Source organism: Manis javanica, chromosome 6 (assembly GCF_040802235.1).
Source record: "Manis javanica isolate MJ-LG chromosome 6, MJ_LKY, whole genome shotgun sequence".
In the NCBI taxonomy this organism is placed as follows: Eukaryota; Metazoa; Chordata; class Mammalia; order Pholidota; family Manidae; genus Manis; species Manis javanica.
The window spans coordinates 6,108,986-6,126,388 of record NC_133161.1 but is presented as its reverse complement, the minus strand read 5'-3'; the positions used below and the strand labels follow the sequence as shown (position 1 = coordinate 6,126,388).

At 53.4% G+C, this 17,403-nt stretch overlaps 1 protein-coding gene across 12 annotated transcripts in view; it reads left to right on the top strand.

The window, feature by feature from the left end:
- Positions 1-115: 115 nt before the first annotated feature.
- Positions 116-17,403, top strand: part of KRBA1 (KRAB-A domain containing 1) — a 28,709-nt gene continuing 11,421 nt past the window's right edge. For 3 of the 12 annotated variants that reach the window (XM_073238252.1, XM_073238251.1, XM_073238262.1), the window contains exons 1-9: positions 443-586; positions 1,021-1,083; positions 11,681-11,807; positions 12,236-12,355; positions 13,035-13,169; positions 13,824-13,979; positions 15,273-15,401; positions 15,609-15,791; positions 16,669-16,824. In XM_073238252.1, coding sequence (XP_073094353.1) covers positions 575-586; positions 1,021-1,083; positions 11,681-11,807; positions 12,236-12,355; positions 13,035-13,169; positions 13,824-13,979; positions 15,273-15,401; positions 15,609-15,791; positions 16,669-16,824 — 1,081 coding nt within the window. In that variant the 5' untranslated portion in view covers positions 443-574. Of the gene's footprint in view, positions 587-1,020; positions 1,084-11,680; positions 11,808-12,235; positions 12,356-13,034; positions 13,170-13,823; positions 13,980-15,272; positions 15,402-15,608; positions 15,792-16,668; positions 16,825-17,403 lie in introns of all 12 variants that reach the window. The other 9 variants (XM_073238254.1, XM_073238253.1, XM_073238256.1 and 6 more) reach the window with 9 other exon arrangements.

Sequence of the window (17,403 nt, the reverse complement as noted above, 5' to 3'; positions counted from 1 at the left end):
ACGGAAGATGCGCTCGGGTAATGCTGGATGCAAGGGAGGGAGGGAGGGATGAAGGGAGGGAGAAACGCAGGAGGGGAGGGATGCAGGTAAGAATAGAAGGAAGGAGGGAGGGAGAAAGGACAGATGGACCGATGGACGGACGAACGGGTGGATGCGTACACCTGGGCAAGGACGCCCGCAAGCGGGCCACTGGGCGGGTCCCGGCGCCCAGCGCCTCCCAGCAGTTTCGCCGGGTGGCTGCCGGAGCAGGTGGGGCGGGGACGTCGACGAAACACCCCGGGGCCGGCGCCGCGGCGCCTCCTGGGAAGTGGAGTTCGCGCCTGCGCCCGGCGGGTCGCCGAAGCCGGGGTCTCCGGGCGGAAGCTGGCTCCCTGCTCCGGGACTGCGCGGAGCAGGGCCGCCCCGGCGCGTCCAGCCCTAGTCCTCCCCCGCAGCCGCGCCCCGGGCCCTCTCCCTCCAGTGCTGACTTCGGCTGCGGCCGCCGCGAGGGTAGCGGCGCAGCCTGCCCGCCGGTGGGCGGGAAACGGGCGCCCGGGGCCGCGCCGGAAGCTGGGAACAGAAGCGGAGTCCTGGGATGGCGCGCCAGGTAAGGCGATCCGGGACACCGCCGCCAGCCGCGGCTTGGGACGGACGGACGGATGCCATCTCGTGCGCGGCGTGCGGCCCCCAGTGAGCGGGGAGAGCCCGGGGCCCGTCAGCCTTGGGTTCGGGCTCTGCCTGGCGCGCGGGCCTGGTACAGGATTTGGTGCGGAGAGTCCAGGTCCTCGGACGACCCCGACACCCTCCCCGCCCCCACCCAGTACCCGTGTACTTGGGGCCTTTCTCCGTCTTTGAAAACTCGTTCCTTTTTATTAAGCATCGCGTTCCCTCAGCGTGGCTTCTTTTAACGTTATCCTGGGAGCGGTGGTCATGCAGGCCCCTGGGGAACGAGTAAATCTAATTACTTTTATTCTTGGTGGGGGATCCTGGACCGCTGGGGCAAGGGGGTCCATGGAACAAGATGCCACTTTTATCCACTAGGTAAGGTGTGTAGATCCGAGAGCTGGAGGGAGAGCCCCATCTGCCAGCCTGGGCACAGTTTGGGTGAGTTGTGTGCGGGGCTGAGAAGGTGCCAGGAAAACGTGGTAACACCAACGGGGAGTTACTGCATGTTCCTCTGGGTGGGCACCGGGGGCCATGTCTGTAGTTGGGGTGGCTCCTGAGCTTGGGCCAACCTCAGAAAACTGTAGACTCCATGGTTTTGGGGAGCAAGGGGTTGTTGTGATAGGCTGGGCAGTTGGTCAGGTACAGCGGGCGCTGTGCCAGTGATGTGGGAGGAGCAATCCTGAGCCCCATTAAGATCCACATTCTTGTCTTAGGGTACCCTAAGAAAGAATTCAGACAAAGTGCAATGAGCCAGGCAGCAAGGTTTTATTTAAAGCAAAAGTACAACTCAGGAGTGCGAGCAACCTCAGAGGAGAGAAGGGGTACGTTTAAAGGTCTTAGCATTTTGGTTTTTACAGGGCTGTTGAATATGGGTTGGTATAAGGCATGAAGTATCTACGTAATTAATACCTGCTTTGAAGTTTTGTCTTAAGAATAGTGTTATCCAGGTGACTGTTGATTTGTATCTTGGTATTTTTTTTTTTTTACATGGTGAACAAATTCTTACATAGTGAATAAGTTCTTACATCGTGAACAGTACAAAGGCAGTCATCACAGAAACTTTCAGTTTTGATCACACATTATGAACTATAAACAATCAGGTCAAGTGTGAATATTCATTTGATTTTTATACTTGATTTATATGTGAATCCCACATTTCTCCCTTATTATTATTATTATTTTTATTTTTAATAAAATGCTGAAGTGGTAGGTAGATGCAAGATAAAGGTAGAAAACATAGTTTAGTGCTGTAAGAGGGCAAATGTGGATGATCAGGTGTGTGCCTGTAGACTAAGTGTTAATCCAGGCTAGACAAGGGCAACAAAACATCCATGGATGCAGAAGATTTCTCTCAAAACAGGGGGGGTGAGGTTCTAAGCCTCACCTCTGTTGATCCCCAATTCCTCACCTGCGACTGTGCCTGTCTTAGGTTGTTCCTCCCTTGAGGAATCTTACCCGTCTCTGGCTAACCAGTCATCTTCCGGGGCCATACAGGGAAATGTAAAGTTGGTAAGTGAGAGAGAAGCAATATTGTTTGAAAAGGTTGGCTTTTTACTTCTTTGCAGATTTATGCCCTGTGGGTTTTATGCCCAGCATTTGTCTTGAGGTATCTTTACCACTTGGAAGAATTATGATACTTGGTAAATTTGATATGAGGCACGAATTCTATTTAAGGGTTGTAATTAGGAAGGAAGAAGAAAAGCTATAGAGGTAGCAGGCGGAAGAAAACATGATAAGATTGGTTATTTCTTTGACATATCTTCTTGTAGAGTAACTTAAGCATGTATAGGTTTTAAACTACTAATTAAATTGCGCACACACATTAACATAATAGGAATACAGTTACCTAACCAAAGCAGACCTACAATTACCAGCCATCTCCAGTGAAACCAAGAAAACCAGTTAGGCACCCTAAGCATTTGTGAAAACTTATCTATGATATGACGGATATTGTCTAACTGAATTTGAATAGTTTGAGAAAAATCAGACAATTTAAAACAACACATTCCTGGGAACTGTTCACATCCCATATGTTCTTTTAACAGTAGATAGTCTGTAGTCTCAAGATTTTGGAGTGCTGCAACTTGCACTTCTCCTAATTCTTGGTTAAATTCCAACAATATAGGTCCCGTCAAATTTGTTATTTTACTGTATGCACAGGCCAGCTTAGATATCTCCTTCTTCATTCCAATGGCAAGTCCAGGAACCAGTGGGATGAATGCAGCTACAACTGCAACAGCACCAGGATTTTTGTTGACGTTTTTTGATGATCATCTTCTGGAATGACTCTTCCAGAGTATGTTGATGTTGGAAGTTCCTCTTCATATCATATCTTAGTTCGTTTTCTGGGTAGCCAAATTAGGCTTTGATCCTCTGTATAAACACAAAGAGACCCTTTGCCCACACTTTGATAGGCCCTTTATACCATTGTGTAGAACTCACTGGAGGTCACCACACAGGAACTACTTTTTTTTTTTTTTAAGAGAAAGGAATATTATCAGTAAAATGTACTTCCATAGCTGATCATCTGACACCCTTTGAATGATCAAAATTAAGGATATTTAAAGCATGCATTAATCATTGATTTACAGTTAGTTTTATCCTGTCAGGGAGTAATCCCCTTTTCTTTTTTCTTTTTTTTTTTTTGTTATCATTAATCTACAATTACGTGAAGAATATTATGTTTACTAGGCTCTCCCCTATACCAGGTCCCCCCTATAAGCCCCTTTACAGTCACTGTCCATCAGCATAGCAAAATGCTGTAGAATCACTACTTGTCTTCTCTGTGTTGTACAGCCCTCCCCTTTCTCCCACCACCCCCTTTATGCATGCTAAACTTAATACCCCCCTTCATCTTCCCCCTCCCATATCCCTCCTTACCCACCCATCCTCCCCAGTCCCTTTCCCTTTGGTACCTGTTAGTCCATTCTTGGGTTCTGTGATTCTGCTGCTGTTTTGTTCCTTCAGTTTTTCCTTTGTTCTTATACTCCACAGATGAGTGAAATCATTTGGTATTTCTCTTTCTCCGCTTGGCATATTTCACTCAGCATAATACCCTCTAGCTCCATCCATGTTGTTGCAAATGGTGGGATCTGTTTTCTTCTTATGGCTGAATAATATTCCATTGTGTATATGTACCACATCTTTATCCATTCATCTACTGATGGACACTTAGGTTGCTTCCAATTCTTGGCTATTGTAAATAGTGCTGCGATAAACATAGGGGTGCATCTGTCTTTTTCAAACTTGAGTGCTGCGTTCTTAGGGTAAATTCCTAGGAATGGAATTCCTGGGTCAAATGGTAAGTTTATTTTGAGCATTTTGAGGAACCTCCATACTGCTTTCCACAATGGTTGAACTAATTTACATTCCCACCAGCAGTGTAGGAGGGTTCCCCATATCTTGGTATTTTTTTATCCATCAAAATTGACATTTTGGTTCATTTACACTCCAGAGGTCTGTTCTTTTTCCTGAATACAACATCACTTAATTGATTAATGTGACTGGAAGAAGGAAAAACAACATGCTAAAGGTCATGTTAAAGAATACGTTGGGTCTTAGTTCATAGGCCTAAAATATTACAAAGTGGCATGATGATTGTCCCATGTCTCTGCCCCTAACTCATCAGGATGTTGGCGTCACTAATGCCCCACGAGCTCTTGGGAGAAGCCAGGGCCGTGGGATGTGTGGGGCAGTCTCCACGCAGCCCTGGCAGCGCAGTCAAAAGCTTGAAGACATCCCCATGGTTCCTGTACTAGGGCCTCCTCGTGCTGCACTTTCCTCACCTGTAGAATGAGGGGCTTGGGCCACTCATCTTTCAGATCTGATGTTCTGGAAGAGGTGGGTGCTCACACCGGGGAGCTTCGTGGAGAAAGTGGTCAGGAAGGCTGGGTCAGAGTCCGATGGAGAGGAACAGGCAGGGCCTCATGTCTTCCTGTCTGGTGTGACTCCCAGGAAGCCAGGGAGGTAAACACAGCCCAAGGTGGGGAACAGTGGGGTACAGGGGCTGGTCTGGGAGCCTGAGCCTGAGGCACCCTAGGAGGATAGTCTAGGCTGGGAAGGACTGCTGAAGATGGACGGGTCCTGTGGGCACTGAAGCTGGGGCCTGCGTGCAGGGCTAGTGACGGGGTGAGGGGGTGTCTTAGGAGGACATAGCCTCAGGGGGCTAGGAGGCTGCTCAGTTATGACAGACCTGGCTCAGCCTAGAAAGTTTTTGTCCTGTTGGTGAGGGAGGGACTCTTGAGAGCCACAAAGGGGGTGAAGTAGGGCCTGAGGAGTCCAGGTTGTGAGCCACCGGTGTGTTTCCCTCTCCTGGGGCAAGCATCTGTGGCCTGCATGTCTGCACACGAATGCTTGCACACTAGCCCCCACTCCCCCATCCCCCCCACCACCACACACTCACTCCTCACTCTTTTTCCACCTTTTCTGGACAGAGGGAAGCCACTGATGGGACCACATACTCTGGTCAGTCAATTCCCATTCCTATTTTATAAGAACTCTGTCACAGAAGAATTGGTCTTGAATCTGAGATGATGAAAGATCTGGGAACCATCTCTTCCAGATGGCTAAAGGAGCCGAATATATGTAGCAGGCGGCTAAAGAGCCCTTGGAGTGAGGAGCAGTGTGTGTGCAAGAGCCCATTCCTCCTGCAGCTGGAGGTGGCAGCCCCCGATCTGCAGCTGGATGTTAGGCAGACAGATTTGGCTGCAGCGATAATGACCACAGCACTGACTACACCCCGGCATTTGTTCCAGGCACTATTAATTCATATAGTGTTTACAGCATCCCTATGATGTAGGTTGTTACGATCCCAATTTTATGGATGAGTGTGCTAAGGCCCAAGTGTGCTAAGTAGTTTGGTGAGTTCCCATAACTAATGTGAAGCAAAACACAGATGAGAATTGCAGCAGCCTAGCTCTTGGGGTCAAGCCCTAACCCCATGCTCTACCCCATCTGTGTGTCCAGAACTTAACTGCCAGATCAGGCCAGTGGCAGGACCAGCTGCTGGGAATACGGTGAGCCACCCGTTACTGAAGACACTCAAGTAGAAATTGAAGTGCCATCCTGTTTTAGGTGGAAGTCGGCATTATATTATCATTACTTTTTGAAGGTCTATAGCAGTGGTCTGATTTCTGGTTCATTAACATGCTATGTAGGCAAGCTGGCCCCTGGGAAGAGGAGCAGGCTGAGCCCGTTGTCAGGGGCCTGACCACCAGCATACTTTCCATTTCCAGTGGGCAGGACAGGTTCAGCCCAGTTTCCAGCCTGTGACGGGACAGCCATGCTCCCCCCGCACCCACACTGTGATTCCACACTGAGAAGGTGTCAGAATCACCTGGGGAGTTGGAAAATGTAGATTTCTGGGCTTAATCATGATTTTAGTAGCTCTAGGATAAGGCAGGAAAATTAGCCCTAATTAAAAGGAAACTGTGAAATAAATCATTTGAACCAAAAAGCCCTTTTATTTTTTCAGTCCTTAACGTTGTCAAAAGCTTCTGATGGGAGCTGAGGCTCAGGGGTTTTTCATCCAATTTGTTCAGTGGAGAACTGCTGCTGACACCCCAGGTTAAACTAGCTCTCCAGCAGGCCTAGCATTTGGCTCTGCTGGGTCCTTATTTCCCCAAATACCTGCCCCAGCCAGGGCAGTGCTATTTGGCAGTGGCTACCTGAGCATGGAGAAGTACCCAGGACCCTTTGTCTCTCCCATATCACCACCTTAAAAACATCTGTTCAACATTCAGCTTTTCTTAAGAGGTACCAAGAATGGTAATGTTTGATAAGATGCCCCCATGATCCATCCCTACAAATTTCACTGGGTAATGAGAATTTTTAAGAATTGGATGTTTGATTGGTTTCATAAGGTTTACTGATATCGTGGGTAATAGTCACAGTCAAGCATGGCAGAAGGGGCCCTGAATCTCAGCCTAAAGACCCCAGCCATGGAGTTGGCGCTGTGGCCATGTGCTGACTCGCACGCTGCTTCCTGCCCTGCGCTTTGGAACCTTCCACCTGCACAGCGATTGGCTAACGGTGTCTGACCAGCTGCCTGGGTTGTTTGTTAATCAAGTAAGAGGTCTGAAATGGTCTAAAACTGCACGGGTCACGCCTCCGCTGATGTTTAGGCTCCTTGAGAAAAGCTTGTGTACGACACATCTCCCTCAGCATCCGGCAGAGTGCCTTTAACATGTGGGTGTTGAAGGGTGGACCAAGCTGAGGGGCTGGCTGCTGTCTCGGGTACTGTTACACATATGTGATAGGGTGTGTTGGGGAAACCACTCATGCCAACAAGCTGCTACGTGCCCATGATCCCTGTGCTCATCATAGGCTAGGCAGTTGCAGTTGATTGCATGGCCTGGGTTCCATAGAGAGAGGCTAGGAGGGGGGCAGCTGATATCCCTGTCCAGGAAATGGTCTTGTTAGATAGGTAGACTCTCTGGAGCTCAGTGGCTGGTATCAGCATGTTCTTCCCTACAGCTAACTTGGACCTGCTGAGCCAGCAATGTGTTGGGCTACCAAAAGGTGAAGAAGAAAGCCTGCAAGGCCATCCTGCCTTGTCTCTTCTTACTGGCTTCCTGGAGGTGGGTATTGGGTGGGTTTTGTGTTATGCAGGTGCAGAGCCCAATGTAGGTCAGTTCATCCCTAGTTGTGGCCCTCAGGTGAATCGACTTACACTGACCAGACTCATAAAGGTCAGAGAGAGAAATCAGACTATGCCAATTGCTTAATTTACAGTGAGAAATAGAGCTGAAAATCAAACTGGAACTGTACAGCGGCTAATTACATCTTTGACCACCTAACATGAAATCCACTTGCGAAGCCCAGTGCTACTGAAAGTTGTCAGGCAACCATGTGTTGCCCTTAAGAAGAGCCAGCCCTGCAGTGCAGGGCAGACACTTGTGTCACCTGGGCAAGGCCTGGGACCACATGAGTTCTGCGCCCCCAGCATCCCTCCCTAGACTTGATTCGCAGCAGCAGTATGGCAGTGCTGACACGCTGTCCCTTTGGGCAGCAGGTGGTGTCCCAGCCTGGCCACAGCCCCTCAGACTGCCCTCCAGCTCCCTGACAGGTCAACACGCGACCTGGCCACGTTAAACCCACGTAAAGCCCAGCTAGGCTGTACGTGTCTGCCCCATCACTCTGCCCGTCCTTCAGATGGCTTATCTTCCCCAGGGGACTTGGTTTGACCAATGTCTTGCCAATGGGTTTCATCCCCTGGCAAGTTCACTATGGATTCAATGTGACCTAAGAAGTGACAGAACGTTCTTCATGTGAAAGGGTTATACCCAACTTTATTTCCACAGTGGCAGGTTAATCACTAAAATCCCATCCACTCAGAGCAAGTCTGCAGGCAGCAAGCCAGTCTCTGCCTCTGGGCCTCTCTGCCCGCACAGCTGTCCTCTGAGCCTCTGTCCTCAGCACTGCCACCACTCCAGCCTCTGCTCTGCTCTCCTGCAGCCATGCCACCATGTCACCCAGAGCACTGGGCGGACCTCTTTATATAGAGTCAATAATGACGCATTGCCCACATGTGTGTAGTGAGCTAGTCAACCAGGACCAGGTGAGAATCCTGGCCACAGGAACTTTCATTTTATTCACAACTAGTTTCCAAGTTCTCGGGACACCATGTTTTACACTAGTGTATTGGCCAGTGTGTGGTTTTAATGAATATTTATGTGGCTAAAATAAAAGACAGTGAAGTAACTGTAACCTGATGACCCTTTCCTGCCCCCTCCCCCCTTTTCCCTAACTAGCAGTGAGAGGGTGGGGCTGTCAATAGGGGGTTCCAACCTTTCTGACCCTGGGATCCCCTTTCTTAATGTTGAAAACTTCCCTGAACCCCACACTTGTACACTTAGTACATTAGATTGTAGTCTTTCCATGTATTTTAAAATAAGTTTAGTATGACTTTTAAAGAACATGCGTATATTCATCACAATAGCATCTACACATGTTTAAACACAGTCATCAAAGTGTGCAGGCAACAGATGCGTGGTGAGCCCACAGGCAGCGTTTGTGCTCATTTGGCCCCTGGGCCTGTTGGGACAAGTCTGAGCTCTGGGTCTGCGGCACAGATGGGGACTCCGTGCCCCACCAGCCTGGGTTTCCTGCGCATGGTTGGGATTAGGGTTCTAGGAGGGAGAGAAGGAGGAGGCGAGCCCCTGGGGAGAGGAGGACGCAGAGCGAGGCAGGTGGGCCGTGGATGCTGGGAGAGAATGGTCTAGTCTCTCAGCCTCAGGGCGGGGTGGGAGTGCAAAGTTAGAGCCAGAGGCCTTCCTTCCAGAGGCCAGGTCAGGGCCCGCTCGGAGCCCTCACAGCGCTGGCGTCTGCTGGAGAAGTGTACTGGGACCCGTATCAGGGTCCCCAGGACCACTCCAGGGCCAGGGATTTGCTGGGACCGCCGGGACTGGGCATCTAGTTATAGTCACAGCTGTGATGCATTACAGCAAGGGGACACAAAGCGAAACCAGGGGAGAAACCGGAGGAAACCCCAGGTAGGCTTCCAGGGTCCTCTCCCCGTGGACTCATACAGGATGGGCGTAATTCTTCCAGCCAAGTTGTACAACAGGTGTGACGTGAAATGCTGTGGGCGTGGGACACTCCTAGAGACTCAGCACCCAGGGTTTTCACAGGGGGCTGGTCATGTAAGGACCCTCTGCCTGGCGTGTTCCAAAACGCCACAATGAAGGTGGATACTCAGCATAAACCATACTGCACAGTTTAGGCCTAATAAACCCCCTTTATCGGTCAGAACCCTCCTGAAACCCAAGTTCCCAGATGCCAGCGAAGGGCCAGCCTTGCGGCAGGCCTTCCTGGGGCCAGCAGTCTCAGGCCTGCTCCTCTAGCTCTTCTGCACGGACCCTGACATCGGCTCTGCTCTATCTGTCCGGAAGGCCAAGTGGAAATGGGGATGGCTCTTGAGAGATGCTTTGGAAGTGTCTGCGCACAGTCCTGAGAGGGAGGGACCATACCTGGGTCAGAGGGCAAAGGTTAGTTCTGGAGAGCCTGCTGAGCCGCCCGTAGAGTGGCCGGAACACGCAGTGAGCAGGGGAGGAAAGGGCTGCGGTGTCTGACCGCCTGTGGGCCTCCAGACCTCTGGACCAGGGGCAGTGTTCGTGGAGAGGCTGCCTCCAGCCAGGTGCATGGATGGAGTCGTGACCAGCTCGGAAGGAGAGAGGGGCTGTAGTGGATGTGACCAAATGGTGACAGGCGGAGTGGGGAACAGAAGCAACTGGTGACAAGGCACTGAGTTGGTAGCGGTGATGGTTTTTAAAATCACTGACTTGAACTGATGAGACAAAGCCATAGATTATCTTCTTGTTTTTTAGGAATGTCTTCATAGTAATTTTTTTTCACAAATAGTTTAGCATTTGTTTCTAAACCAGAGGGACCCTTCCCGTAATTTGTTTGCTTAATTTGCATGAACTTAATTTTTGCCGTAATTTTAAATTCATGCTTATCAAATGCTGGTCATCTTCTAGGGTCTGACAGCCATTTTAAAAGTAAAGCCCACTTAATGACTATTTTTAAAGAAATTAAGACAAAATTTTTCTTTTATCTTAAAAAGCTGTAGGGTAGCAGGAAGTGTTCTTCAGAGGTCACCCCAGGTTTTTTCCGAACCCTTCTCCATGGAACCAACAGTGTAACAGGCTCCCAGTGCAGAGGGGTGAAGGGTAAAAGGTCATGGTGGGGGCCGGGGTCTGGGAGAGTGTGGCAATGGCGGGGACTGGAGCGTGGCCTGGAAGGGCTTGGGTGGCATCATCTCCCATGGAGTTTGGTGCCCACATGCTGTGGGGTCTCCACAGAGATGTGACACAGGCTTTGACAGTAATGTGGGTACAGGTCACAGCAGCGGGGAGCACCAAGGCTGGCCAGAGTCCTGAAGGTCAGGCGAGACCTGGACAGGGAGGCAGGCTCAGCCCAGCCCAGGCCAGGAGTCTGGCAGAGCACCTGGGAGCTAGAGACTGACCCGTGGGCCAAGGGTCTAGAAGAACCGTGGCCGCAGAGCCTGACGGTCAGGGGCGAGGAGCAGTGTGCAGGGTGCAGAGGCTGCTGGGTTTCCTCCGTCACCGTCTGCGCAGCCTCTGCCTGCCCAGCGAGGGAGGGGCCGCCGCCTCTAGCTTGCCAGCTGCTCCAGGCTTTCCGTCTCTCTTTCTTCTCTGGGGCGGAGCTGCAAGTAGCAAGATGAGCGTTTTGCTTGCTCGATTCCCAGCTGCTGGATCATCCTCACTAAGAAGTATAGAGTGTTTTATTCTTCTTCATACTTAGTATTTTTTTATAAACTTTTTAAATGCCATAGTGCTAGGATCCCAGGCCCTTGCACATTCAAGAGGAGGTTTGCTAATTAACTCCAATGAGTCTCTAAGTGGTGAATTTAAGGCTGGCTGGGCTTCCCAGCCTGGGGTTGACCTTGCCTCGGGCCCAAGCCGAGGGCCATGAGACTGTCAGCTTCCCTGGGCTGCTGTAACAAAGGGCCACAAACCACGGGGCTTAAACAGCCAGTCCCTTCTCTCTCAGTGCTGGAGGAGAGGAGTCTGAAGCCAAGCATGGGCAGGGCACCCCCCTGAGGCTCCAGAGGAGGGCTGTCCTCCCTCCCAGCTCCTAGCGGCCCGGGCGCGGGTGCTGCTTGGCTTGCGGCTGCATCCCGCAGTCTCTGCCTCCATTGTCACATGGCCTTCTCCCTGTGCGTCTGTCTCCCTCTTCTTACAAGGACACCTGTCATAGTGGGTTTAGGACCCACTCCACTCCAGTGTGACCTCATCTTAACTAATTCCACCTGCAGTCACCCCGTTCCCAAGTAAGGCTATGTGTGCAGGTCTTGGGTGAGGGCGTCAGCGGACCCTGAGGGACACACTGTCTCCTCGGCAGATTCCTGTTGCTCCTTCGCCCTCCGCTGCATGTCAGGCCCCCATGCCACTCTCCCTGCTTCTGCTCCCTGGTGGATGCCCGGAGACACGGGCTGGGTTGCCAAGCTGAGACAGCTTGGCTGGCCATGCTGGGAGGGAACCAGCCAACTCCCCTGAGGTTGTGCCCACAGGTGTCCATCGCCTTCCAGGACCTGGCTGTGCGGTTCTCTGAGGAGGAGTGGCGGCTGCTGGAGGAGGGTCAGAGGGCGCTGTACCAGGACGTGATGCGGGAGAACTACGAGACGCTGCTGTCCCTGGGTAGGAAGCCTGAAGAGCCCAGCTGAAGGGTGCAGGGAGGCCGGGGCCAGCACCAAGCGGGTTCTGAGCTGCCCTGTGACCCTGGGTCCCACCAGGACTTAGTCTTCATCCACAGAATGAACACTGCTTAAAGTGGTGTTCCAAGAGCTGCAGGCCTCACTGATGTTTTATGCTACTGTGGTTTCCAGGGACTGTGCTAGAGTCTGGGTGCTATTCAGTGGGGTCACTAAAAAGCCAGCAGTGCGTCAAGTGAGGTAGCCTCCAAGGCTTGGAAGGGGCCCTGCAGTCCTTGGGGCTTGGGCAGGCCCACAGACACATGGGTATGCAGGTGCCCAGGTGGGCAGGTGCCTGGGCCATCGGCATGACTGCATTTGGGAGGGCGGAGGCCCACTTCCATTCTCAGGGACTGTCCCTCCTTTCTTCCTCAGGGACAGCTGAGCTGCTCCCCCTCTCTGCCTTCCTGTCTACCGCGGAGCCTGAGGGCACCGTGGGTGGTGGGAGCCTTGCTGGCGAGGGGCAGGAGCTTCCTAGGGGAGGAGGCCCCCCTGGTGAGTAACCTTGGCAGGGGAGTACCAGGTCCCTTTGGGCATCCTGGTTCCCCCAGGCAGCCTGGGCCTTGGGGGATTCATTCTCGGTCCCCCCAGCTGTGCAGTCCTCAGCACTCGCTCCACCTTTCAGGGGGCACTGTGACCATCCTTCCTCACTTCGTCACACCTGGCATTGTAAACCCCTCCTGCCGGGAGCCTGGCACACTGCTGCCCATGTGTGCAGTGCTCAGGAGAAACCCAGGGTCGCCCTTGGGAAGTGTTGCCTGCTCAGGCCCCCTTCCTGCTTCCACTTGTGCAGGGCCAGCCTGAAGGTGCTGCCTTGGGGCTGCCATTTGGAGACCTCAGATGATGCATGTGGTCCGTGGGCCCAGCCTGAGCAAGGCCGGGAGGTTAGATGGTGCCAGGAGAGACATGAGGCCTCGATGGAGAAAGGGGTGGGGAGGCAGCCCTCCTTGGTGCGCCCCACAGGAGTAGCGGGTGACGAAAGACAGAGCAGCCGGGGCCCCAGCCCCCTGGTCCTGGCCTGAGCCCAGGTCCCCTTTACCTCAGGGACCTCGGTCTGTCCTTTGCTGCTCCTCCATGGTAGGAGGCTCACGTGAGGTGCCAGTGTGAAGACACACACGGAAGTGTGAGTGCAGAGCTGATGATGTGTGTGGGGCTCACTGTGGCCTCTCGGCAGGAGGAGCACCCCAGCCCAGCCTGCACCTCACCGCCCTGGTGCGGCTGGTGAAGGAGATCCCAGAGTTCCTATTCGGGGAGGTCAGCCCTGAGAGCAGGGGAGCCAGCCCTGATGGCAAGCGGGCGCGCCCTGATGGTAAGTCAGTGGGCTCCTCTCTGCGTCCCGCAAGGGGAAGTTCAGGCTCTGTGCAGCAGAGCTGTGCCCTGTGCCCAGCCCCTGCCAGCCCGTAGGCAGAGCACCCCATTTCCAAGCACCCTGGCATCATGCTTGCCCACCAAGAGCCAGTGGAGAGAGCAGCTACTGACTTTTCTCACAGTAGTTTCTGTATGGTTTCAGCCACACCCCTGTGGCCCCAGTCGCATCGTGCCCTGTGTGGCAGGGGAGGCCAGTCCCTGTTCTGTAAAAGAGGCAGCCATGAGTGGGCAGTAGGGCCCCCAGTCCCCTTCCCAGCAGGTGCTCTTCCCACCCCATCAGAGTCTCCGTCCTCCCCTCTCTCGGCTTGCTTGTGGCCCTCAGCTCAGACCAGGCCTCCTCAGGAAGGCTGTCCCCACCGCCCAGCCTTCGGGCCTGCCTGAATGACGGTCTGCTAAACAGAAAGGGGGCGGAGAAGCAGACCGCGGCTGTGAACACGTTTCAGAGCCCAGGGCGACCGTGCAGGGGTCCCAACATCCTGGTCATTGTTAGTGGAACATGGCTGGGATGGGCCTGGATGGGATAACGGCGGGGGCATTTTACCTGCGTCTGAGCTTCAGTTCTAGCTTCGCGCACCCTCTGCTGCCTCCCTGATAGCAGCCGGGCCCTCGGAGACCCGCCCCCTCGGAGGCCTGCCCAGCTGTCTTCCGGACACGCCTGTCGACCGGCCCAGCCCAGCCACTGCCCGCAGTGGCAGCTTGTCCTGCAGCAGCCTGCCTGCCTCGGAGGGGCAGGGAAGCCCCCTCCCCGTCAGTGAGTGTGACCCAGCAGGGCAGGACTCCAAGCAGGAGTCAGGGAGACTGGACCCTGTGCCCTCTTTGCTTTCTGTAGGACTCAGTTTCCCTTGTTCTAAGAGGAGGCAAGCCCCCTGGGGAGGAAGACAGGTGCTGGGCCTGTGCCTGGAGACCAAAGAGGAGGCGGGATGCTTGGTCCTTGGGCAGCTTCTCCCCCAGCTCTGCTCACAGGGTACTGTGTGCCCATGCACAGTAAACCGAGGGCAGTTTCAAACTGCAGGCCCATCGGCAGGTAACATACCCCAGCACTCCCGATCTGGCTCTCAGACCTTCTCATCAGGACAGCCCTATAGGCAGAGGATGGCAAGGGTAGCCGTTAGAATTTCCCTGGGGTCTCATTTTATTTTTTAAAATTCTTGTAAATTTCGTGTCTGAATATCCATTCTTACTAAAAATATTTTAAGTTAATGTGCAATAAAATTGGCACTCTGAAAAACATACCCCATTTAGTCTATAGTTTTAGGCATTTGACAGATTTGAAAAGCATAAATGCAGGACTGGGGCCTGTGTGTTGAGGCTGCTGATGTCATCTGCTGAACCAAAGAGAGAGAGGCTGGCAGGCGGAGAAAGACAAGTGCCAAATGATTTCCCTCATTTGTGGAGTATGACAACAAAGCAAAACTGAAGGAACAAAACAGCAGCAGACTCACAGACCCCAAGAAGGGCCTAGTGGTTACCAAAGGAGAGGGGTGGGGAGAGCGGGTGGGGAGGGAGGGAGAAGGGGATTGTGGGGTATCATGATTGGTTGGTGTGTGTGGGGTCACGGGGAAGACAGTCTAGCTCAGAGAAGACAAATAGGGACTCTGTGGCACCTTACTACGCTGATGGGCAGTGACTGCAATAGGGTATGAGGGGGACTCGATAATATGGGTAAATGTAGTAACCACGTTGTTTTTTCATGTGAAACCTTCATAGGAGTGTATATCAATCATACCTTAATAAAAAATTTTAAAAAAAACAAAGAGAGGCTGGAGTTGGGAATCCTGGGGTATTTAGAGTGAGCAGTCTTGGTATTTACAATCACACCAGTGGGAAACGGAAAGACCCTCCCCTTCCCTATGATAGACTCTTGGAGTAAGCCCCTCGGGAGCTGGTTCCACCACAAGTCCAAGTTCCTAGGACTTGGCTGTGTACCCCATACCCCCAAGGATGTGGGGGGCTAGAGAGGCCTATTTTCTATAGGGAACCAATTTGGGGCAATTCCTCAGGGTCAGCCAGGGCTAGAAAGGCCTTCTTGTCTCTCCTACAACAGAAACTGCGGACACACAGAGGCCTGCAGAGAAGGAGGGCCCAGGAGCCGCAGGCAGGGAGCCCAGCTCTCCCACCCGTAGCTCCGGCAAGAGGAACCACAGACAGCAGGAGGGAGGGACCCTGGGGGCAGGTGAGAGGCTGGCTTTCCCAGGGCAGGGCCTGCCCAGGAACTGAGCAGGGGAGGGCCATGGAGGTGTGCTCTGTTGGCACAAGGGTGCCACATGGCCCTCCCATCTGGGCCTCCTGACCAGCCTGCCGGGCAGGTGGGAAGCTCAGGTGCCCTGAGGATCCCATGGCTCCACCGTCAGGGCGGCTCTGACTCTGGCTGGTCTTGCAGGTGCCACGGGAGTCTCTCCTGGAAATAGCCCCTTACAAGGCCTCATCAGCTGCCTGAAGGAGATCCTTGTGCCTGGGCCCCAGCACCCTGAGGTGTCCCTGAGCATGCCCCTTCCTGGCCCTGGTCAGAATGCCTCTCGGCTAACCAGAGCAGAGCTGCAACCTGGGAGCCCACGCTGGGGAGGTGAGTCTGCTAGGGACCTGTCTTTCAGGGCAAGGTTTCTGAAGCCCCTGAAAAGTTCAAATTGTCTCTTTATCACTGTTTGTTAAAAATAAAATGTCCTCCAAAGGCTCACTCCCATCTGGCCGCCCCACTGCCGTCAGTGTCCTGTCCCTGGAGCGGGGCCTTGCTTAAGGGGTGGCATCTAGGCAGACAGTAGTGGAAGACTCAGAGACAGACCTTGCCCTGGACCCTTTTGTGGCGTCCACTCGTCGTGACACGGGACTTGGAAGAGGAGGTGCTGAGTGTCGCTTCACGTTGGCGCTGAGCAGGAGGGCAGACCCGGGGGTCAGGCTGGCAGGTGGGGCAGGAGGTCCTAGCATCTTGACTCCTTTTAGTGTGAAGACCGAAAGGCTCCAGAGGCCCGTGAGCCTCCGTTTCCCCATCTGCAAAGGGGATCCCTGTCCCCACCTCTGAGGGCTGCTGTGGCTCGGGTGCAGCACTGCACTGGTACATGTGTCTCATGTGTGTCTGTAGAGGCTGGGTTCCCCTCAGATGGACCTTCTCTTTGGGGCCCACAGAGCCGAGTGCAGGGAGCGCCCCGTCGGCCTGCTGCCCGTCCGTCTCCTAGTGACACCACGCGCCGCCCCTGGGATGCACGTGCGTGCTTCCCTGCTCTGACCCAGCCAGGTCTGGGAGGGGTGCGGACAGGCATTTTTAAACCGAGCGCCAATAAGATGGTGGCTTGTGCAAGGCCAGATGAGTTGCCAGAAGACCCACATCCCCAGATTCCTGGCCCTGAACCCTTGTAACTGCTCACCTGGACTGTCCACTTTCTGTTGTTTGTCATGAAGATTGAGGACATTGGGCTGAAGTGAAAATGTGTTCCCTTTTCCTGTAGTGAAGACAGAGGCAGCTTCCAGGGACTATCCCCTCCAAGGTCTGCTGAACTGTCTGAAGGAGATCCCAGAGGTCCCAGACAGTCATCCCGGCCTCTCAGGAGCGGAGGACCTATGGCTGCAGGAAGATCAAGGAGCCTGGAAAAGTAATTCTGCAGGTAGAGGCCATTGGCTGGGCAGGGAAGCCCCTGGACATCATTCCATTTCCTTTAGCTGCTCCAAGCAGGGATGAAGGTTTCCCTCCACAGTAAGACACCCAGGCCCGCATGTGGGCATGTCAGTAGGAGTAGCCAGAAGTTGGGGATCCTCACTGTTAGTGGAAGTAGGCAAACAGGAGGTGCTTCATCAGCCCATGGTAATTTTCCAGATTGGCTCTTAAAGTAGGGGCTGAGAGTTCCAGAAGGAAGGGAAGGATGGCAGGGAAGGAGAGAAGTGGAGAATCGGGGATGTAGCGGCGGCCCAGTAGGCATGCGGGCGTGCCTGTGGTGGGAGGTTCCTGATTGTCATGCTTCTGGGCCCTGGGGTAGCGTCTCCACACTGCACAGTGCACATGCAGAAAGTCGAAGCGAGACAGGTGTGCTGGCCTTGGAAGGAAGGCCCCAACCTGGTGCTCCCTGGGGAGGACTGACACGGCATCCTATGGTAGAAACCTCTGGAGGAGCCCCACAGGGGCCTGGGGCTGCTGAGAGTGTGCGTTGGTCCATCTGCTGGTGATTGGACTGTGACCACCTTGGAGC